The sequence below is a fragment of the Python bivittatus genome, unplaced genomic scaffold, assembly GCF_059951505.1.
Source record: "Python bivittatus isolate LINGU-HERP-01145 unplaced genomic scaffold, Pbiv_v1 ctg000840_np1212, whole genome shotgun sequence".
NCBI lineage: Eukaryota > Metazoa > Chordata > Lepidosauria > Squamata > Pythonidae > Python > Python bivittatus.
In genome coordinates, this window is record NW_028277113.1 from 21,113,824 (window position 1) to 21,137,438 (window position 23,615).

General features: G+C 38.5%; 1 protein-coding gene across 1 annotated transcript; it reads left to right on the forward strand.

The window, feature by feature from the left end:
• On the forward strand, nt 1-23,253 carry SCGN (secretagogin, EF-hand calcium binding protein). The gene is made up of 11 exons (XM_007421931.3): nt 1-171; nt 683-753; nt 10,559-10,651; nt 11,399-11,488; nt 14,705-14,761; nt 15,687-15,764; nt 18,315-18,370; nt 18,662-18,707; nt 18,806-18,865; nt 21,232-21,300; nt 22,380-23,253. Exons 1-11 carry the CDS (start codon nt 99-101, stop codon nt 22,506-22,508), a joined length of 822 nt encoding a protein of 273 aa, XP_007421993.1. The 5' UTR covers nt 1-98; the 3' UTR covers nt 22,509-23,253.
• Nucleotides 23,254-23,615: the final 362 nt, after the last annotated feature.

Here is a 23,615-nt window from a genome sequence, read left to right on the forward strand (position 1 = left end):
TCCGCAGCTCGGCTGCCGCCTTCGCCCTACAGCCGCCGCCGCCGCCGCCGCCGTTCGGTTAAAAGGCCGGCGCCCGAACTTTGGCCGTCGTGAGCACCATGGACAGCGACCCTCTGCCCCACTTGGACGCTGCGGGCTTCCGTCGCCTCTGGCAGCGCTTCGACGCGGACGGTGAGTGAGCGGCGGCGGAGATGGCGGGAAAGGGGAACCGAGAGGCCAGGGCGTGGAGGGCTTCCTCGGGCGGGAACTTCTTTGGGCTAAGTCTTTTTCGCTCCAGTGAATGGGTCCTCTGCTTGATTCGAATTCACGCTCTTTGGGGTTCTTCCCTTGTACTGAATTCTCCATGTAACCGACGTGCTTCACTTTTGGTACAAGATGCCCTATCATACCGCAGACGTTTGTCTCTCTGGTGGAGGCAATTAACTGATGACGAGCTAGTTTCAGTTTACTCATTAAAATAAGTAAATAAGTCATACATTAATGGCATATGTGGGGGGGAAAGCCCTAGCCACAGAAGGAACAAATACATTGCTTACCTCTGCCACAAGTTCTTTTGAAATAAAGATCGATCGATTTATGAAATAGGAATTGGTAATGTAAAGTGTTGGGCTTGGGGTCTATATGCAAATGTTACATGTTCAGTTATATATATATATATATATATAATTTTATTTATTTTTAGACAATGGTTACATAGAAGGAAAAGAGCTTGATAACTTTTTCTGTCATCTGCTTGAGATCCTGGGCAGTGAAGTAAGTACTCCATCATCTTGCCTACATGTAAGGATGATATGAACATACGCTGCAGCCTTTTGCCCAACCTATCCCTGGCTGGATTAGATACAGCAGTGCTGAACATCTGTTCTGCAGCTCAGTTGTTTACCATGAGCAGTTGGGAGGAGAGGCTGAATTCTTTTCTCCACCCATCCTCCACTGAAATAGCAGGTTGACTTTTTAAGACTCTCTGTGCAAACCCTTGATTGTTCTATGCTATGTTTGACCATGGTGAGGGTATTTAACCATATCCTCACATGTACTTCCTCCTTATCTGCCTGGTAATTCCTACTGTTAAAAATCATTTGCTACCCCAGAGTCTATTTCAGTTCCTTTCAAACAAACTCATTACTGCTGGTTCCGTGTTGACTTTCCATATTTGCCACCCACTCAGTCGTCACATTTCAGGCATAAAGCAAATCTGTCTTTTTCAGGAAACTGTACCAACCACCTGTTTAGTTAGATTAATGAAGATGAATCAAGAGGCTTGTATATCCATAGAATGGATGAAGTAGGTTGTAAAGCAGGTGTTCTGTGGCCTGTGAACAGGGCTGATTAGTTTTACAAATGTTATATTCTGGCTTCCAAAATAAATCCCAAGTTTCTTTGGATTTATACTTGGATGCATTTAGAAAAGGCTGTAAATAGGGTATTGCATAGTTATTTTTTGTTTTATTTCAGCTGATATATTGTCTTTTTTTAATTGTTGTTTTGATTGCCTCCTGTTCAGAATAGTGAAAAGAGATACACAGCCTTCCTCTACAGTTGACTTTGCCTGTTCTTGAAAATGTAGAGTTTTAATTTTAAAAATTACAAATCCATAGGCAATACTTTCACTACATTAGCTGCATATTTATTTACAAAATAGTGAACAGGATTTTCAATTTCTAACCATTGTTAACCAGACAAATTGTTGAAAAGCAGAAAGGGGGGGGGAAGCTAAATTGGGGGCTGGTATTAAATCATGTCTGAACTAAGGTTCCGCTTTACATGGAATAGAAGAATAATTTGTAGATATGTAAACTGAGATTACCAGGCACAGAAATAATGGTAGGTTGTATTAAGGACTTGGTTGCCTAAATAAAAAATAACAAAGGTTCCCAGCTGTTAAACTCTGAAACATTTACTAGAAAGCTACTGTGAGCTCATGTGTGTGATCAGTTATTCTAAACTGGTAACACGTCAATTGAATGGCAACTTTGTATTTCCATGTAATACCAAAAATGAAATCAAATGGAAGAAGTAGACTAAAGAAGGAGATATGTTAACTGATATAGTTCAATCAGTAGCTGAAGGTAGGCTCAGTCTACCTGAGTGAACTCTGTAAACTTGTTTATACATGATTATTTTTTCCTCATATGAATTTTTAATTTTTTTTTCTTTAAAAGAGGGAACACATTCCTAAATACATGAACATTAGATTAATGCCTATTGCTCTCTCTGGAAGTATAGGTCCAATTCTACCTTTGACCTCCATGTTCTGAGAGGCAAGATCTACAGGAAAATTAACCATTTTAGCTGAGCGTGTTTACTATGTTTTGCATAAACTGAAGTTTTATATGAAGAGCAATTTTCTGTTTAGCTGAATGGAATTATAGTATCACTGCAGATATTTCCCCAGTCATGAAGGAGCTAGAATGTTTATGGCCTTAGTATGCTTTTATTTTTCACTGCCTAAAGGTTTCTGGTAATCTGATTTCAATCTGTTTGAGTCCTAGTTTGTTAGAAATTTGGGAAGAGGGAAAAAGAAATGGAAAGGTGAGCACAACATTTCTTTCTCATCTACTGATTATATAATGAAGAGGGTTAGTACTAATTGGTTATGTTAAGAAAAGTTAGGTTACACCTGTCTTCTCAAAAATTAAAGACTAGCATTGTTAAGAAAAGAAATAGGTCAGGTTTAGATTTCTGGGAGCTGAATTTCTGGAATGGACAAGACAACTTTCCACTGTATGATTACTTCAGATCGAAGCTGCATTTGCACAACATACATTCAGAGACTTAGCTGGTCATATGAACCCAGAATGTTGGACAAAATATGGTTAAGCAGAACATCTTATCCAACTTTGTATCTAAGGTGGGTTTTGTCTTGTATATCTTGTCCAAAATTTCTCACGTCATCTAGACCCAGACAAAAGAGAGTTCACTTGAAATTCGTCCTCTCTTTTAGTCTGAGGCACTTAGATGGGAAACTACAGCAGCGGCAAAATGGGACCCTCTAATTGCTCATCTATTTCTATTACCACTGCTTCCCCACCACACTCAGCCTGTAGGCACATGGACAGGTGAAATAGGGACAATCCATCATATCGTAACCCCACTGGGCCACAGTGAATTAATAAAAATCAGATGAGAAAAACAAGCCACATTGGGAAATAATGGCCTGCAAGCCACTGCAAAAGTAGCTGGGTTGTGTGAAAGACAACTGCTTCTGATATAATTGGGGCAGCCCTTGGTTTCTTAAGTAAACTGGCACCAAATCACAAGGTGTATTTCAGGTTTGCACTAGATTGGGTCAGCTTCAAACATGAAATGTAAACATGCCTGGAGAGAATAATTTTTAGTTCCACTTCAGTGATATTGCCAGAATCCATACCCATTTTTTTTCAATTTAACGTATTAAATTTAATATGCAGATCTTCTTGAAGTCCAGATTTACACAGGATGCTTTCTGTCAAAGAATTTTACCAAGATCCTGGACATGATATTATGATTCCATTAGTATCTCTAATATTTTTCTTTGCCCTCTTCTTTGAGAATTATTCAGGATAGAAAAATTAAGATTACCAATCCTGAATGTTCTAATAATGTTAATACAAAGACTAAACAGAGGGGAGGCTTCTTGCAAGAATTTAATAACATTTCTTCATCCCAACCAGTTCTGTTCTACAAATAAAGACATCCTCCTAGCCAATTAAATAAGCCTAACTAGATGATGATGATGATGATGATGATGAAACATCTGACTGTCCTGCACCCACTCATTGCCAAGCAGTTTAATAACATACTGCAAGGAGGTGAAATTGAAGATTGGTTAACATCTGGCAAAACCTACTTGATAATGAAAGATCCAGCAAAAGGGGCAGCTCCAGGCAACAGCAGGCCAATTACCTGCTTGCCAACAACTTTCAATTTGGTAACTGGTGTGGAAGCTGATGCAGTCCAACAGCACCTAGTTGAAAACAAGCTCTTTCTATCTGAGCAGAAAGGAAACTGCCCAAACAACAGAGGGACAAAAGATCAGCTCTTAATTGACAAAATTATTTTGGAAAACTGCAAGAGAAAGAAGACCAACTTGAATGTAGCTTGGACTGATTACAAGAAAGCATTTGACTCCCTGCCACATGACTGGATAAACAAGTGCCTAGAAATAGCAGGAGTCAGTAGAAACATCAGAAGCTTTGTGCAAAGATCACTGGAGCAATGGAAAACACAGTTGCTGGTCAATGGCAATAGAGTGGGAGAGGTTAACATCAAGAGAGAAATCTTTCAAGGAGACTCACTATCACCACTACTGTTTGTCATTGCAATTATTCCTCTGTCAACAATACTGAACAAGTCAGGACATGGCTATCAAACATCAAAAACATCTGCCAGGTTATCCCACCTTCTTTATATTGACAATCTGAAGCTGTATGGAAAAACACCATCTGCTCAATACTGTCAAAATATACAGCCAAGATATTGCAATGGATTTTGGACTGGACAAATGTGCCACCCTTACCCTCAACAGAGAAAAAATAGTGAAAACTGAAAGGATCAAGATGCCCAATGGAAATAACATCAAGAGTCTGGATAAAGAAAATCATCCATACCTGGGCATCCTTTAGGCTGACAACATCAAGCACACTGAAGTCAAGAAGATTAGTAGTGAATACATCAGAAGAGTGAAGAAAATCTTTAAAGTCCAAACTCAGTAGCGGAAATACCATCAACACCATTAGATATACAGCTAGAATAATGGAGTGGACTCAAGCTGAACTAAAATCCCTGGATAGAAAGACCAAAAAAATAATGACAATGAATCATGCCCTTCATCCGTGCAGCAACATTGACAGACTCTACTTACCAAGGAGCATAGGTAGGCATGGAATGTTACAAGTACACCAGACAGTTGAAGAAGAAAAAAGGGCATTGGAAGAATATCTGAAGGACGGTGAAGAAGATGCACTGAAGCTAGTACACCATGAAGGCTTACTGAATACCAAAGAGACCAAACTGGCCTATAAGAAAGACCAAATGAAGAATAGAAAAGAGACATGGCAAGGCAAAGTATTACATGGCCCAGTACACAAAAAAACTAGCAGGCAAAGCAGATAACAATAAGAACTGGCAATGCCTAGGAGCAGGAGAGTTGAAGAAAGAGACAGAGGGGCTAATTCTAGCTGCACAAGACCAAGCCTTAAGAACAAATGCATATAAATTGAGAATTGAGAAGACAGCAACAGACAGCAAATGCCGCTTCTGCAAAGAAGCTGAAGAAACAGTGGACCACCTAGTTAGCTGCTGCAAGAAGATCACACAGACTGACTACAAACAACAGGATAACAAAGTAGCAACAATGGTGCATTGGAATATCTGCAAGAAATACCATTTGCCTGCAAGCAAGAACTGGTGGGACCACAAAACAGACAAAGTAGTAGAAAATGAAGAAGCTAAAGTGCTCTAGGACTTTAGAATTCAAACAGACAAGCACCTGCCACACAACACCCCAGACTTAATAATTGTTGATAAGAAAGACAAAAAAGTCTGGATAGTGGACACTGCAATACCTGGAGATGGCAGAATAGAAGAGAAAGAACTGGAGAAAATCACAAAATATAAAGACCTGCAAATAGAAGTAGAATGGCAAAAGAAAGTGAAGATAGTACCAATAGTAATAGGCGCCTTGGGTGCAATCCCAAAACATCTGGAGCACCACTTGAAGACCATCGGTACTGACAAAATCACCATCAGTCAATTGCAAAAGGCAGCTTTACTTGGAACAGCTTACATCCTGTTATGATACCTTTAACACCATCAAACCATCAAACCACATTTGCCTATTCCAGGTCCTTAGGAAGGACTCTATAGGTGGATAAAAAGTCCAGTCTAAACATCTGGCTGACTGCGAGACTAACCCTAATAAAAATAAATGGACTTGAAGAACATCTGTAGGACAAAGTAACTGATACAGGAAGAATTAAATAAATTCCAGCATACCTGATCTTGACCTATCTGTCCAGCCTGTCCATCAAAGTTAGCTTGGGACATATGCTTCCTCTGCCATATCTCTTTGGTGGGCCAGTCACATTTATGCATATTTTCATTATTGTTACTGTAAAAGTTAGACATTAATGCTATAAGTGGAGAATGGAAGAGAATCAATCTCTTCTCTTTTTTACAGTGACCTATTCAATGTATGACTATTTTGTAGACTATTTTGGAAACATCAAAGTGATGCAAACACTTACCAAGCAACCTAGCAAGGTTATTGTGAGAAAGAATAATTAGCTTCTATTTATGTGCTTTGAAGATTTAAAGGGCAGCATGCAAGAAAATAAATAGTATTGTGTACACTGAAAGTTGTCTCCATTTGAATAGCTAACAGTTTCATAATTATTATTTTTAACCTTTCCCTGTTGTTATTTTTCCCTAATGACCAATAGAGTCTCTAGTTGTTGGTATTTTTCCCGCTCAGCTACTCTAATATGTTCTCATTTTGTGTAAGAAAAGCAACGCCAGCTGGGAAAACAATAGAATGACAGTATTTGTCAAGCACACAGAATGGGAAAAGGGAGAATTGGATGCCAGAAAAGGAAATGGGAAATTGGGGGGTGGTTTTTAATTGGCAAAGATGTACTGAGGAGTCTGGGAGTTAATTCTGAAAGCTGGGTCCAGAGGAGAACTATTCACAGCCCAGACATCCAGAAATTCTCGTCTTGTGGTTTTTTTACCTGCATTTAAGCAAAATTTTATTACATTTCCTTCAGGGTTGCTAAGGGTGTACACTTTTTTTCTCCTTAAAATAGCTAATCTTCCATTTTGAATACATGAAAGCTGGGTTTAGTTTTTCCTGATTACTGTTTTCTTGTACTTTAAAAGGATATCTAGCTATTTCTATGAAATTAAGAATAGTGGGTTAACCAGACAAATATTTTGCACTTGGTATCACTAGTGAGATACATAACAGGCTCACCCAATATTCTGAGTTCATACAAAACACATAGGCTGGCTTCACCCAACACTTTACACCAACCATCGGCTAGTTGAGTGCATATTGTGCAATGTATACCAATATGAAACTCCTGAGCTTTTAACTCTGAATGATACGCAGCCAAAATAGCATTATTCAAACACAAGAGGGGAGTTTTTCAGTCAGCTTGGGAATTCCCAAGGTTTGCTCGAGGGGAAAAATGTCCCCATTTAAACGTTACCATCACACAGTTGCTCCTCTTGGCACAATCTTCCCTCATGATCATGAGACATTGCCCTCCTTTTGTCCCTAACCTATGAATTATCAGCCTTAAATCATCATTAAATGTACTGGCTTTAGTATAGTTTTTTTTCCCTCTTAAGCTGATGCTATCCCACTATAGCTTCAAGGTGTGTAAAATTTATAATGTGTTGTCATCCACTATCTTGGAGGAAATTGCTAACAGTGAGAGGGAACCACAGCTATGTATAGGTTAATCAAAACACATACATTTTCTATTAATATGAACTATTTTTAACATCAATATAGGACATTATGTACAAACATTTCTAGGAAAATATTAGGATATCATAGTCAAGACAAGAAAATTGATGCCCACATATGGACAACTTACAGGAGGAGTTAAAAGAGAAAGAAATAGGATTCCTCAAGAGTGTCATGTAAAGTTTAAGTTAAAAATAATTGCTTAAAGAACCCAGTCTGCTAATGGGTTAAATTTCATGACATTTCCAGATCTGTAAGGTGTAGATGCTATGATGGTGAAAACAATCTTGAATATGTATTTATTTATTGTGCCTTTGAGTTAGTTTTGACTCCTGGAGATGGTTTGGACTAGGCTCTGCAGTTTTCTTGGCAAGATTTTCAGAAGTGGTTTGCCCTTGCCTTTTTCCTAGGCCCATGAGAGAATGACTGGCCCAAGGTCACCTAGCTGGCTTTGTGCCTAGGGCAGGACTAAAACTAAAACAATCTCCTAGTTTCTAGCCTGATGCCTTAACCTCTACAACAAACTGGTTCTTGAATAATGTTATTAGAAATCTAATTTTACAATTGGAATTAGCTAGGTATAATAAAAAAAAGTTTTTAAAATATTGCCTGCAAAAAGTAACACTGGCAACTTCTTGATAAATTATGTTTTTAAGTAAAGGATTAATACTTTTTTCACCAGTTTTCCCAATTATATAAGCCTATACACACACATAAATGTATATACACATATATTCAAGGGTAAATTCTTAGTTGGTTATATATCTTTGAATTCAAATATATGAACTATTAAATACTTAGCAATTTTGTAAAAAAGGAACCTGATGACTGAAGAAAGGAAAGTTCAGCTGAATATATTCTATTTTGCTTTCCCTTTTATATTGTAATTTTTAATGCTTTAATTGGTCTTGAACTTCTTTTGTAGTTTCAACTTGGAAAGTCAAGGTGGAAATTTAAACTATAATCATAGGAGATATTTTTAAAAAGCAACTATGGAAATCAAGCCACTTCTTCATTATACTTTAAAATTAACTGTTATTCTGTAAGATCCTTCATTTGAGATAAAAATATCCTGGGGTATTGGGGTTTTTAAAATCTTGTTTCCATGATTCTTGGAGCATAGATAAGTCGTAGCAATACATAATATTCCAGTTTTGGTGTTCTTGTGAATAATATAAAGGCCACGCATCACATGTTTGGGTTGGCTTGTTTCATTTCTGTAACCTGATGTTTGTCATCCAGGTTATTCTATAAATCAACAATCCCCAAAGACTGTCATCCAGTGCACTGGGCAGGGCATCAGACTAGATGATGTCCATGGGTCTCCAGTGGAGGGCTCAGGGGCAAATGATGACATTTGAATGTGCACAATCACCCAAATGCTGTGACTTGAGTCAGATGTTGGGAAGCAAGTTCGTAATGGTGGCATTTAAGTGATAGTATTATTTTGGCATCATCACAGTTTGCTGTGAACACCACTGATGATCTCCAAGGTCCCTTCCATCCCTTACATCAGTATTTCTCAACCTTGGCAACTTTAAGATATATGGAATTCAACAGCCCACTTGCTGGCTGGGGAATTCTGGGAGTTGAAATCCACATATCTTAAAGTTGCCAAGGCTGAGAAACACTGCTTTACATTTTATGATTCTATGAAATGAAAAAGGAGCTACAAAAATTATGCATTAGCACATGGATCCATATGACCCCCTTGTATTTGCATAAGTCCAATTCATACACCTTTAAAGCTGCCCTAAAAACTGTAACTAGGATAAAGCTCAAGGTGATTTTGCAGTCAAATATCTTCAAGCTGAGGAGAGGAGGCACCCATTCTCTAATGGCAAGACAGTGTTCTCTGAAGAGCAAAATCCTTAGTGACAACCTTCTCTCCCCCAGCCTGAAAAAAACTGACTGCAAAATCAGATGAAGATCTTTACCCATGCCAGCGAGCTACTCCATTGGTGGTAGATAATATTCTACTACAAATCATTGCTATGTATTTCAGTTCATTACTGAGATAACATTTTCTCACTGTTTTCCAAAAAGGGACAACTTTTTGACTTCAACTTCCCAAAAGGACTTCTACCTTAAAATAGCCTGATATGAGTGATGTATTTACCTTCACTGAATTCTACATATTTGAGGCAACTTCAGCTGCCTAAGCTTGAATGGACCAGATTTTGCATGCGTAGCTCTTATCATGAGGTAGAAATAGCTTCTCCCACAAGCCTCTGGTAACTGTAAAATAGGAGAATAAGAAACATAGAACTTTCGGATCTGGTTTAATTTCAGAGGTGGACCCTGCCAAGCAAAATCAGTGTTAATTACAGTACTATTATGTGTTCTTACACGACAAATCTTTACATTTGTTACATCTTATGCAACAAATCTTTACATCTACTGTTTTACATAATCCTCACATAAATTTTGTAAAGCTCTCAATAACTTCTAAGAATACATATGTGGGGCATCTATTATATTTATTTTCAAACATTCTACTAATGTTTAAATTTATTGAGATATCTGTATGCACACTGTTTGACCTTGACAGTAATACTGTAGTTGCTTTGGAGACAAAACTTAAGCATATTAGTGTTGGGATTTCAGATTCTATCTTGGAAATAGACTGTTTGAATATAACCTTAATCTTTTTACCAATGAGATAGCATCAAAGTCTTGACCAGTCTAATTATTACTTCTGTACACTAAAAATGAGTGTGACCTGTAACAAAAGGTGTAATATGGAATACCTTGGTTTATTTTTTTTAATATGTGGAAAAATGGAAAGGATTTGGACTAATTGTAGATGTTATGATTCTCTACAATTTCTTATATTGTACTACATGTGTGGGTATATGGTTGTGTGCTGTTCCTCCATTTACAAATGTCTATAAGATAAGGTACCGAGTGTATTTAATTGGGAATCATTACTAGAAAAGCAGATCAAACTGACTTTTGCTCTAACTCCTTTCCTTTTAATACAGAGTACCAATTGCAAGTCTTGCATTGGTGATCTTGAAGAAACATAAAAAGGACATAATTTTACTCTCAGAATGTTAGTTGTAGTCATAACTCTATGACCAACTTGTAGTTTTTTCATAACAGAGCACCATTACAGAAGAAAAGGTTCAGAGGGTGAAAAAACAATTTATGTCAACCTACGATGTGACTAATGATGGACACTTACAAATACAAGAGGTACCTGGCTGTTTGCTTCTTTTGGGACTTCAGAAAATGTATCACAGATAATTGAGGGATTATGATTGCAAATGTATTGGCTTACATAGTACTGAAAACATGAACCCAAGTGTCAGTTTTCATACAAGCAATTTGTTGTATCTTAGACATCGCTGCTGTTTTGTTTTCTCATCTCAACCAGGTCTGATTCCTATATTTGGAATATAGCTCTATCTATCTATCTATCTATCTATCTATCTATCTATCTATCTATCTATCTATCTATCTATCTATCTATCTCAGGAGTATTCACAGAGTGTGGTCAAAAAAGTCAAGATGGCAACCACAATGTTATAAGCTCTGCCCATGTTTTATGTGTGTCACACACATGATGCACATTAAAAAAAAAAAATAGGCAGAGCTATGATCTCATAATTGTGGCTATCCTCTTGATTTTTAACCACACCCAGTAGGCACCCCTGAGCCCTAGTAAACATATAGACCAGGGCAATGGGGAGTGGGGGATAAAAAAAGTTAAAAAGTCAAGATGCTGTTTGCATGATTGAAGGCCTATCCCTTTTTTACATGTGCCACATGAGTGAGACACATTAAAAAGGATAGGCGGCGGCCCTCTTAACTTTTTTTATCCTTCCCTGCAAACCCCCCTAATACAAACTGAGGACACTGATTATTGTACAACAACAACGACAATAATAATAATGATGATGATGATGATGATGATGATGATTTCTATTTATGTTATTTTAGCTTGCAAATATGATTTTGAATGAGGAAGAGAACTTTCTGCTACTTTTCCAAAGAGAAACTCCTTTGAATAACAGTGTGGAGTTCATGCGGGTGGGTAAGAGTTCTTGCTGCATGTTCTAGTTTGTGAAGTAGCAACTGTTGTTAGTTTTTATTCCACTCATTCCACTGCCTCGAATAAAGCAAGTACTGGAGGATTTGGTTTTTAAAGCACAATATATTTGTGAGGTGAGAGGAGCTAAACCTGAGGCTATTTCCTTCTCCTCCTCTCTTCTTCTAGTACTAAAAAGTAAATTTAGCTGGGACAAAGCTATAGTGTTGTTGGTCAGCAGGGAGGTAAGTCATATCTGGGCATGGAATATTAGCATCTTTTCTTCTGCAAACTGGACCCCATTTCCTTCCTTGAGATGCATCTTGACCCTTAGTCCCATCTCTTTTTATGTTCTGTAATGCATAATCTCTTACTTGCATGACACTGTACTGAATGTAATTTGCTGTGAAAGAGACAACATATGCTTCTTGTCACAGGTCAATTATATATTAATAATCTAATTAATCTAATCCTTTCTGTAGCTGCTTATTCAGTTCAGGAATCACAACCTTAGCTTTCTTTAAGGCAAAAATGACCACAAAAGGGCTGTGTGTCTTGAACCGTGAAAATGTCAGCCTTTGGCTTAACAAATGACAGATATCAGAAGTCTTAATGGATAGCCCATGTTTACTCCATACAGAAAGGAATAAAATCTGTCTCATGTCCTATATTGTACACCTGGTTAGAACAGATTTTATTGCTTATCAGTTTCAGCCTCAAAGTGCAGTTTGAGGTAAGCTGTGTTATTTGCACAGCAATAACCTGGCCTGGATGAGCAATCATGGAAACCACATGTCCAGACTGAACTAGTCTGTCTCTAATCTGATCTCTTTTCAGGGGAAAAAAGACAGTGATACACAGATGAGCAGAGAATATTCTACCAGTTTGCAGAATCCTGTATCTCCAGATCATTCAGGAATGAACATCAATTTTGTGCTGTCATTGCTGAAATGAGCCACATGATATGCACATGTGCGAGAATACATGTTTCCATGTACAAGCATGCACAGTAATAGAGAAAAGTGAGACCTGTAATAAAACAGGATAGTGTAGAGTATGTGGTAGAGAAAATAAATGTAGCACTGGAGTCTGCACCCTTTTCCTCCCTGTTTTTGAGACATGACCCAGATCAAACCCAGTTTGTTTCTTTGTCTAATTCTATCAGACCCACACTGACCCTCCCTGCCCCCAGACAAAGCCCCCTGCAATCCTATCTAAACCAAGAACAGAAGTCTCGCTCCCCAGCTCACAGTGAAATCTGAGGGCAGCCCTAATAAGGGAATTGCAACACAGAGAAACCCCAACGTTCTATCCTCAATCAGGGACATGCCCCCGTTTCCTCAGCATTCCATCTCCGTAACTTCCCCAGCTCTGCCACCCTCCTGAAAGAGCTGCTTTGCCTTAGAATAGGACTAACTCCAGGTACACTGACAAGGACCTGCCTAGTTTCCCAAAACTGGCCAGGAAATCAGACCCCTAGGATTTCCTGCCTTGTAATCCTCAACTTCTATAAAAATCTTTGCTTTCCCATTTGTTCGGGGTCCCTCTTTCTTGTAAAACAGGTGATAAACAACCTTCTTCTCAGTATTGTGCTCTGTACTTCTGAATTTTCCATGAACAAGAGTGTTTCCTATTCAATATTTCAGCCACTCCATGCCATTCCCTCCCTTGTCATTTTAGTTCAGCTGCTAGTCAGCTTTTTCTGGCCACAAGAACTCCCCTTCCTTTCCATTAGGTTTTTTTCCCGTTAAAACTTTTTTTGAAGTTCTGCAAACTACTTTTCCCTGCACCTGATGCTACTTCTCTCTGTGGTATGAGCGCTGTGCTGTAACGCTGTCCTTGGCCTGCCTAACCCAAACAGGACATCGGGGAAGGAGGAGTGGGGTAGGTGGGTGGGTAATGCAGCAGGTATTGCCTTCAACTGGTCTGTGCTGACACCCTCCTTCCTACAGCAACAAATCCAGAAGAAGGGCCATTTTTTTATGCTAATTGAGAAACACAACAGCATCTTAAACTCAGTAACAGTTCGTCAATCTCAAGAGATCTAAGCCTCCCAAAGAATGTTAGCAGATTACAACCCCCAAAGACACAAGAAAGCATCAAATTGATCAAGAATGCGCAATAGCAAAGAAAACATAGTGTGTGTGCCTATGTCTGTGTGTGTAGACCTAGAGAGAATCATTAGTGAACAAAGGAACAATAGATAGGCCCCTCCAAGATAATAACTGAGCAACAGCAAAACATTATATTTGGAGGAAGAAACATTTTAATGCTAATTTCTCCCTAGTTACTCACTGCACCAAAATTCCATGTGGATTCAATTCCTTCCTGTGTCCTGGTTCAACCCACAATGGTTGTGTGTGGGGAGGGGAAGCTTATATTCTTTCTCTTTTTTGTTCTCCATGAACAGCTGCTGCTCCCCCAGGAAATTCAAAAAAACAGAAAGCCTTCCACAAACTCTTCCACCTCTATTTAACCTCAAGGGGAGTTAATCACTTTACTGGAAGTAGAATGGATTAGGTACCAGTCAACTGTTGGTCTGTTTCTCACCTGATGGGAATCTCTAAGGGCTGCATTGTTAGAAGCTCTCATTACAGGGGCTGTTTGTGCATCATAGACAATTGCTTTTACAGCCTGAACATCAGAAGTAGAATTTGTGTATGTAAACATCATGTACACAGTATCAATTCACACAAACAAATGTTTTGTTCCACAATTAGAGGGATGGTAGCCAAGACCTAAAGATACAATATGTTTGTGCGTGCATGTGTGTACACACCCACCCACACACATATACAGTACATATTGGTCAGTTACATTTGCATTCTCCAAAAGTGATTTGTCACATTCCTCTGCTAAAGGACCCAGCCTGATCTAACAATGTGCGTAGAATACTTCCAAACCATCATGAGAAAAAGAGTTTGATGTGATATAGCTGTATGTGACCTTCCATCTAATACTGTAACAGTTTCTTGTGATTTGGAAACTAAGCAATAGACAGTTGCATGAAACTGGTCTAACAAACCAGGTTAACAGAACATATTCTATATTATTTGCTGTGTTTTTTAATGATACAACCACTTTGTCAGGCTTCTGCTGTCTAAACCAGTGGTACTGTAATGGTTCTGATAGAAATCTGTCAAAGTTTTTATCGGTAAGGTTGTGATGTTAATTTATGAACACCTCTTGTAAAGTATTACATTTTTTCTTTCCTACAGATTTGGCGTCATTACGATGCTGACAGCAGTGGCTTTATTTCATCTGGTGAACTCAGAGTAAGTTCTGGGCTTGCTGGAACTTTATCCAAATGCTGCTTTTGTTATTAGCTGTTCTTTGATTACCTTTGCATGTTACCTGTACTAAGGACAGTTCCAGGTACAGGTAGGCCTTGACTTATGAGCACAGTTGGGACCAGAACTTCCATCACTAAGCAATGTGGTCATTAAATGAGTTGCACCTGATTTTACGACCTTTTTGCTATGGCCATTAAGTGAATCATACGGTCATTAAGAGAATCCGGCTTCCCCCATTGACTTTGCTTGTTGCAAGCCCCCAGGGTCACAAATGCTGATCATGTGAATCTGGGATGCTGCAACCATTGTAAATATATGCCAGTTGCCAAGCGCCCAAATTTTGATCATGTGACCACAGAGACGCTCGATGGCCATAAGTATGAGGGCCAGTGATAAGTAACTTTTTTCAGTGTTTTCATAACTTTGAACGGTCATTAAACAAATGGCTGTAAGTCGAGGACTACCTCTAGGCCACCTTTTCCAAGGGTGGCTGGAAGTTGCAATTAAGTTTCCTTTGTGGGGGAGGGGGGCAATTGTGGATGGGAATAAGACCCAAAATGAATAGCCCACAGCATGCATATAGGTAAGACTTGGATTTTCAGTTTCCCTTTGTGTATTTGTAGGGATATTTGGGGGTTAATTTATTTAATTGACCCTATTTTAGGGTTTATTCTACCTTTGTAGAAGAGATATTTCTGTCTTTAAAGTAGTGGAAGCCTGTTGTGTCAATTTTCTGGAATTGTATTGCCAAATTTCAACCACAGAGGCAGAAGTACTTCTGGAAGTGAAAAGAAGGTTGGCCATCCATGAACTACACGTGAGACTTATAAGAATCTAGTTCTAATTCATGCATATTATTCTAGAATGAATCTGAAATATAACTTCTAAACCTCTTTCCTGAAATTAGGGCTTTCTGCAAGATCTGTTTCAGCAACATGGAAAAAACGTTTCTGAGGCAAAACTGCAAGAATATACCGATAACATGGTAAACAGAAATTGTCTTAACTATTATTTGTAGTATTATAGTAAATCCTAGGTCTCTGAGGCAGCCTGAAGGATTTTGCTCTATGGATGTGTTAACTGGTTTTCATTTATAAACAGTTACCTGTTGTAACCGTATTGTAAATGGAACTGTATTGTAAAATAGAAGTGAAGGCTTCTGAGCTTGCCAGAGGAAGAGAGGGGAAAGGAAAGGATGTGAATTCTAGGGGAAGCTAGGTTCATCCTCCCAGTAGTGACTCATGATTCAGTGCAATGGAACTGGGTGTCATTACATCTCAGACAATGAACCAGGTGCAAGAAAAGGTCCCAAGATACAACAAACTCTAATCTCATGAAGTGTTGGTATGATTTCATATGGACTTGCTGAAACTTCTTGTTAGAGACAGCCAAAATCTTGTAATATCGTGTTATCTCATATGATTTGGGCATTTTCATATGAGAACACATGAGTTTTCTTGTTACTGTTTTGAAGATTTGGCAGTATCCCTTGGGATTCTTGTGAGCAGCTTAACACCCACAGACACTGTATTATCAACCCCTAGTTTTATGTCTTGGCATTGCCATTATGATTACTGTTAAAAATTCATCACATGCCAGTTCCAATAGATTGGTGAAGGCTTCAACAGAAAATGGAATTGCTATCCCAGTTCTGTCAGGCATCTCAATTAATTATCTTTTGTGAAATTATGCCAGGAATCCTTGTGTTGCAGCTGATGGTTGACAGATTTCTGATTAATAATCCAAGTTCATTAATGTTTCATTGGTGGGAACAGCTAGATAGTTGTGGATCTGACTGTCTATCATAGCATGATTTCTCCATTTGAGGGTTTGCAGAGCACAAGTTAAGTGGTTATGAGGGAGAGATAATGAGAAGCAGAAGTTGGCAATTTGAAGATACAGAGACAAGGAGAGAAACTGCTCGACTTGCTCTTGGGAAAGCCCTTATAGAAGCACCTTTCTAGATACCACTCATGTACTTTATAGTATTTGTAAATAAGCTAAACCTCCATTTATCTACATTGTGCACTCAGCTGAGCAAAACAAAATCATATCCTGTAGGAGTGCAGGGTACTGATTTTGAGATGGACCTATCTGCTAACACTGATCTTGAAGATTAAAGAATAGGAGAATGAGATACTATGCATCTTTGAAAACATATGCATATGATCATATTTCCCCCTATGGGATTTTTTCAGCTTTCCTAAAGGTAGTATTAATAAAATAAAGATTAAACACTAGCCCAGTTTAGAATATTTTAGAACTGGAGCTAAGCTATGCAGTTCGCCAAATCATCTTCCCACACATCAAAAATTAAGTCCAGCTTCTCAAGATCCTTTTATTATAACTGATTCGTGCATATGCTCCATTCACCATTTCTTTCACTCTCTCTTTCATTCTGAGAAATCATTGCTTTTTTTTCCTTTTGGTGATTTGTGGCATAATAGCAGAAAAAGGGATGGGGGTGGGGTGAAAAGTAAACCACCAGCAGGAAAGAAAATGATTAGAATACAATTAAATGAAATTGGAACATACTGCAGAGAGCAGAGAAAGCTTTTTACATTCATGGGGATGAGTGCTTTTGACACCAAGAAGCTGAAATTTCTTAATTAAATCCCATTTTGCTAGTGCCAAGGGTTCTTGGAAGGCTCAGCAAGATGACGGTTAAAAACCATTCTTCTGATGGCCTATGGTTTCCTAGAACAAATTCAAAAGAGCTGCACCTGTAAACCTACCTGCTCCAACCTGTGCCCCTCCCCCCCGATGTACTAGAACTGCTTCCATCAGAAATGCTGGCCTGCAGAACCTTTGGCCATGCTGATAGAAATGTCTAGGAACTGCAGTTCCAGTGCCTAAGGGTGCAAGTTTGGGGCAGGCTGCTGTTGACATCTTAGGCCTAAAGTACTTAGATAAATACCTACCCATATGTCCCAAATAATACATAATAAAGTCTCCCCATAAGGATGTCAAATGCAAAAACCTAAATTTTCAGCACTCCCCCTCCAATTGTTCTTTTATGATTTACATTTAATTCTTGACTTGTCCCTACAGTTTGCTAAGGCTTACCAAATCATCTTACCCTAAGATCACATTTTCCAGATTTTTAGCCTAGCTCATCCTCAAATCTTTTGGGCTGCAGGCTTATGCATGCTTTCCAGAGACCAAGCCCTACTGAAGATGGTAGTACTTTCTTTTGAGTCAACCTATACTGACCCCCCAAAAAATCCATCAGTACAGTTGTTGGGGAAAAATTGGAAAGTAGAAGGAAAGAAGTAAATGTCTTGCTCACATATTCAGTGCCCACTAGCTAAAAGAAGGGTCACAAAACATTTTTTTAAAGCTATGATTTGAAGAGGCCAAATATCCCTGGGAGCTATGGTGGACTTATGGACATCTTTGGATGACAGCATAAATTTGTCTGTGTTTGAGCGTATGATTCTGATTAGTAAAATGTTATTGGTTTGGGGTGTTGGTTTTTTTGGGGGGGACAGCTCTCCTAGTATTAATCATTTTACTTCCATCCTTTGCTTTTTAGATGAAGCTCTTTGACAAAAATAAAGATGGGCAGCTGGATCTGAATGACCTTGCAAGGTAAATTTTGATGGTTTCTTGGTTTCCTTGGAGTGGCTTCAGCAGCATACCTCCCCACTGCCCCCAAACCAATCTTGGTTGAATTTCTGTCTGTTGTGCAGTTGCTAAAGGCTCGGGACTTGCTTCTCCTGAAAGCAAGATGACAACGCTTCATATCACAAACTGCTGTTTCCAGAAATAGCTGTTAACTTCCCGTGAAATTTTCTCTCTTTCTGAGAGCTGTCAAGCACAGTTGTCTATTTCTCTGGAGATTAAATCTCATAAAATAATGGTTTGGCTCTTTCCACTCAGGATTTTAGATCTTCAGGAAAATTTTCTCCTTCAGTTTAAACTGGATGTAAGTATTGTAATTTGCAATAAACTTAGTTATTCTTTTTTTCTGTAGATAATTTTTTTCCCAAAATTAATTCCTCTTCTACATGTTCTTTGATTCAGGCTTCCAGTGCAGAAGAAAGGAAAAGAGATTTTGAGAAAATTTTTGCACACTATGATGTTGTAAGATTATTATTTTGATGATGATGATGATGATGATGATGATGATGATGATGATGATGATGATGATGATTTGGGATTACTGATTCTGTAATACATCAAATGATGGTAACCTTGAGGATATCCTGTTTTATGGATGACTGTCCTCTATTGGAAGACATTCTCCAATACTCTATGTCTAGTTTAACGATAACCTAAGAAGGGGAAATAGACTCCTTGAACTTGTCCATCATCTGTGAGCCCTATTTAGTAAGCTGAGCAGGCATGCAAGCCATGGTGTCTGTGGGTGCCCTCATGCAAATGGCACAAATAATGTAATTTGCATTGAAATCAGATAATTCACATAATTTGTACAATAACATCATTGCCCATGTGACATTATTGTGGCCTGTACCAGGCAGTTAAACCACAAGGCACCTCGTTATAATTCTTCACACAGTGTAGGCATGTGCTCTGCTTTATTTAAATTACAGTAATTATTTTTGAATGGTTTGTATACAAATCCATGTTCTCTGTGGCAACCTACCCTACCGACCAATGTCACATGTCATGCTTCTCATATCAGAAATAGCTCTTGAGATTATTACAGCTGCTTTGCTGGGGTGGGCAAATGGTTCAACAGGGCCATTTCCTAACAAATACTGATCCTAGTGGAGGGCATTTCCTGTCTTCCATTTCTTCAATTTTTTTGTTTGTTAGGGCTGAGCAAAACTTTTCAAGGAGGTGTTTGGCAACAAGCAAGAGTGTGTACCTATTTTCTAATCGTTAAAGCAACAGTATTGTTTGCCAGGCTCATGAGCTGCTTCAGAAGCTGGCCCTGGATGCCTTCCATTCATTTTATTTATTATATTTTTATCTCACCTTTATTTCTGGTCAACTCAAAGCAGCATATGTAGCATTAGGTACCTAATGCTGATTCCTCCTAGTTTTTCCACAGTAATAACCCTGTGAGGTGGGCTGGGCCTCAGTATGTATGTGTGCTAACACAGCCATCTTCTTTCCTGGGAAGAAAGTGAAACAAAATAGGGACATGTATGCCAAGGCAGCCGGCAGTAGCTTCCCACACAGTCATGTGAGCCTTGTAAATTATGTGACTGCTTTAAGTCCCCTGGGGTGGAGTCTCTGTTGTGACATAACTATGCAGGTTTTGTCAACTTCCTCTCCACCCCCAACAGATGCTCTGGATGGGACTGATTTTCATCCTAAGGCCTGAATTGGCCTAGCTCTGTTTTCACAGATGTGTTCTCTCTCACACATACACATGTATACAACACCCTTTCACACATATATGCCCTTCTCATCGTCTGCTGATCCATACAGGAAGGCATTGTCCTTTAAGGGCATTGAGGCAATTTATGTCTGCCCACCCCAAGGCAAGGTCAGATTAGGGAGATACTCTTTCTCATCTTGTTGGGGGAAGGAAAATGGCTTATTCTCCACTCTGTAGTTGATCGGAGAGAACAAGCTTTTGCATGCAGTGAGAGAAGGGAATCTGCGGCAGACCAAGGAAGCTTTTTCTCCCCACTCTGAGTGATGGGACAGAGGAGAGGGATAAGCTTGGAAAAGAGTACAAAACCTAAAGAAGCAACTTGAAAAGCTAGAAGTTTCAGGGCCATATATAGATGATCCTTCTAAACAGGTATTGTCTCTACAGAAAAGATTGGGGAGCAGGAATGAGGAACACAAGTGTCACCTTCCTTCACAGTAATTCTTCTTGGCCTCCTGGTACAAATGAAGATAATTCTGATCTATAACTGTAATAAACTCCAGCTAACTACAGATGGAGACTATGTGCAATGGAAAGTTTCTCTATCTATGGAGGTTTCTATGCCATATTTCATTCATTTTTATGGGTTGGAATTGCACAAAGAATCTCCATGGATGGAGGAAGGTCTCTAGCCCTCACAGCCAACTATCTACAAAGAGAAACTGACAAATAGAATTATGAAGAAGAGGCCAACATACTTGCCCCCTTGCCTTTTGTTTGCACAGATGACACACATTCAAAGTGCCTGCAGAAGGTGTATGACTCTTATTGATCTGGGCCATGTGATGGAAATAGCTTGATGCTCACATCCCATTAGTTAGTCTCCAGTATGCCACAGCTCTTGTGAGATTTATGAGTCTACTCATTCCCAAAGCTAAGAGGCCAGGAGTAGGGCAGTATTCTTTTCCCTTGTAGACTCTGGTAATTTTCTTTCTTTTTCTTTTCCATGAGAGCCTTCTTACTGTTTCATTTGGCACAAAATATCTTCAAGGATATAGCTTCTAAGGTTAAATATATTATTGCCAGAAAGAGGAGTGAAGTATGTAGGTAGATATGTCAATATTTTTATTCCACAAATTTATGTGATTTTTATATATTCCAGAGCAAGACAGGAGCCCTTGAAGGTCCAGAAGTTGATGGGTTTGTAAAAGATATGATGGAACTTGTCAAGGTAACGTCCTAATGTTTTATGTTTTCTGCCCACACCTTTTGAACCAAAAGTTGCTCACAATCATAGAGATGCAAAAGATTTGAAATATCAGTTAGACCACTTGTGAATGCTTTAGTTCAGCTGCTTAATGGTTGAGCAAAATAAATGCTTAATTTTCTCCTTTATGGAAGGCGAAGAAGAGAATAATGGGAAATAGTGATGCAACATGAATAACTTTCTGCATACACTACACCTTGTCTTGTTATCCAGACTTTCCTCAGTTATTGCCCTTTCCCATCCTTCCCTTCCAGACATAACTATTTGCTGGTAATGTACTAACAGTGTATTTCAGTTCCACAGGAATATGTTTCTTCCAACCTTCCCCATCTGATAGCTTCCTTTATGCTGGATTACAGTTGCCATCACCCTCAAAGAGCAAGGAACTGGCTACACTGGCTAGGGATAATAGGAACTAAGGTTCAAAACATCTGGAAGACCCACAGTTCAGGAAAGCTGTTTCACATTATGTTTTTTTAAATTAAATCTATTAGCAAGGAGTACAACTCCATTATTTCTCATTATCTGAGCAGATGACACCACCTGGATATAACCTTGTCTGGGTTGGGAAGCTAAGCAGGGTCAGGCCTTGTTAATACTTTAATAGGAGACTTTGAAGGAATAGCTGCAGGCTAAACTGGGAAGTGACAAAATAACATGGAAAAGGCAGTGACATAGACTAATGTCATGCCTACTGATGTGTAATTCATCTTGGCAGTGGCATGTGGTTCCCCCATGGTATGTTCAATTTTATGTTATTTTAATTTTTCTAGATTTTTTTAGGTATTGTATTGGTTTTAACTGTATGCCAGAGTCTGTGGCCTTATAAATCTAATAGATAGATAGATGATAGATAGATGATAGATAGATGATAGAGATATGATAGAGATGATAGATAAATAGATAAATAGATAAATAGAGAGATGATAGATAGATTGATAGACAGACAGACAGACAGACAGATGACCTTATTGCTAAAAAGGACTGTTTTGTTTTCCAAAGTGTGTATTTATCTCTCTCTTTCTCTCTTATTACTGTTATAGCCCAGCATTAGCGGTACAGATCTGGACAAATTCCGACAGGTCCTGCTTCACCATTGTGATGTGAACAAGGATGGAAAAATTCAAAAATCTGAACTTGCCTTATGTCTGGGAATTAGAAGTACCCCATAGGCAATAATATGCTTTTCCTATGAGCTGTCGGTTTTTTTCTTTTGTGAAAACTTGTGAAAACATTTGTGAAACTATTTTCAGTGCTATATAATAATCTGCTATATTAAACCTAGAAGATAGGTTCATAAAAGTTATGGATATTCAATTTGCAAGTAGGTATTCAGATAGAAAAAGTGATAAGTAGCACCTGGTTCTGTGTTGTTTAATGAAGGTATCTCTGACAGTCTTATACATTTTTAAGCATGTCCATATCTACAAACCAACTGATTGATTAGAAAGCTCTGGGATTACTGTTCCAAGATTCTGCTACAAAATGTTTTGTTTTGCTTTAACATTTCATTCCCTGGGCTGTGTCCTTTATCTAATTTCCCTTTGTTTTTCCTCACTTCTTCCTACTTTCAGCAACAGTATGGCCTTTGAAATTCACTCTGTTTCTTTTATAAGAAACAGAAGTATTGCAGAAGTGCAGCATATTTGCAGAAAAATAAAGCACAAAGGTTGAGGACACAGAGTACAACTGGAGTCTATGCTATGTATGAAAATTGTTCCTCTTTTTCATGCAGTGTCTCCAATGGCAAGAGAGGACATAGCTGGGAATTGTGAAAATTTTTGCGGGCAGAAACAATGAAAGTGTTGCTTTATAAATATTTATTTTTAAAAGCAATCTCATTTTCCTACTATTAAAAGAACCCCAAAGCGTTGTTTGATTTATAAAATAAATAAAGGTAAATAAAAATAGCTAAGATACTCCTTAGCAGTGGTCTCACCTCTGTTTTTTGCATTCTACCTCCAAATGCCTTTCTGATATGTTGGTGGTATAGAATATTGTTTAAGTTCTAACAGATTTAAAAGCTCAACGTGAACTGCTAATAGAGAGAAGGAGGTGGAGTATTTTTATTTAATGTGCACTTACACCTAAGCAAAACAGTACAAGCAGAACAACAAAAATCACAATACAGTTTTAACCAGTATCAGCAATGTAACTATTTAATAATCAGTTAAAAAAAAAACTAATCTCAGAACTATCATAATTTAAACTGGCATCAAGTTATTGCCACTGAAAAGAACGTTCTTCCAGCTTTATAAAGGTCCAGAAAATAGGAGCAA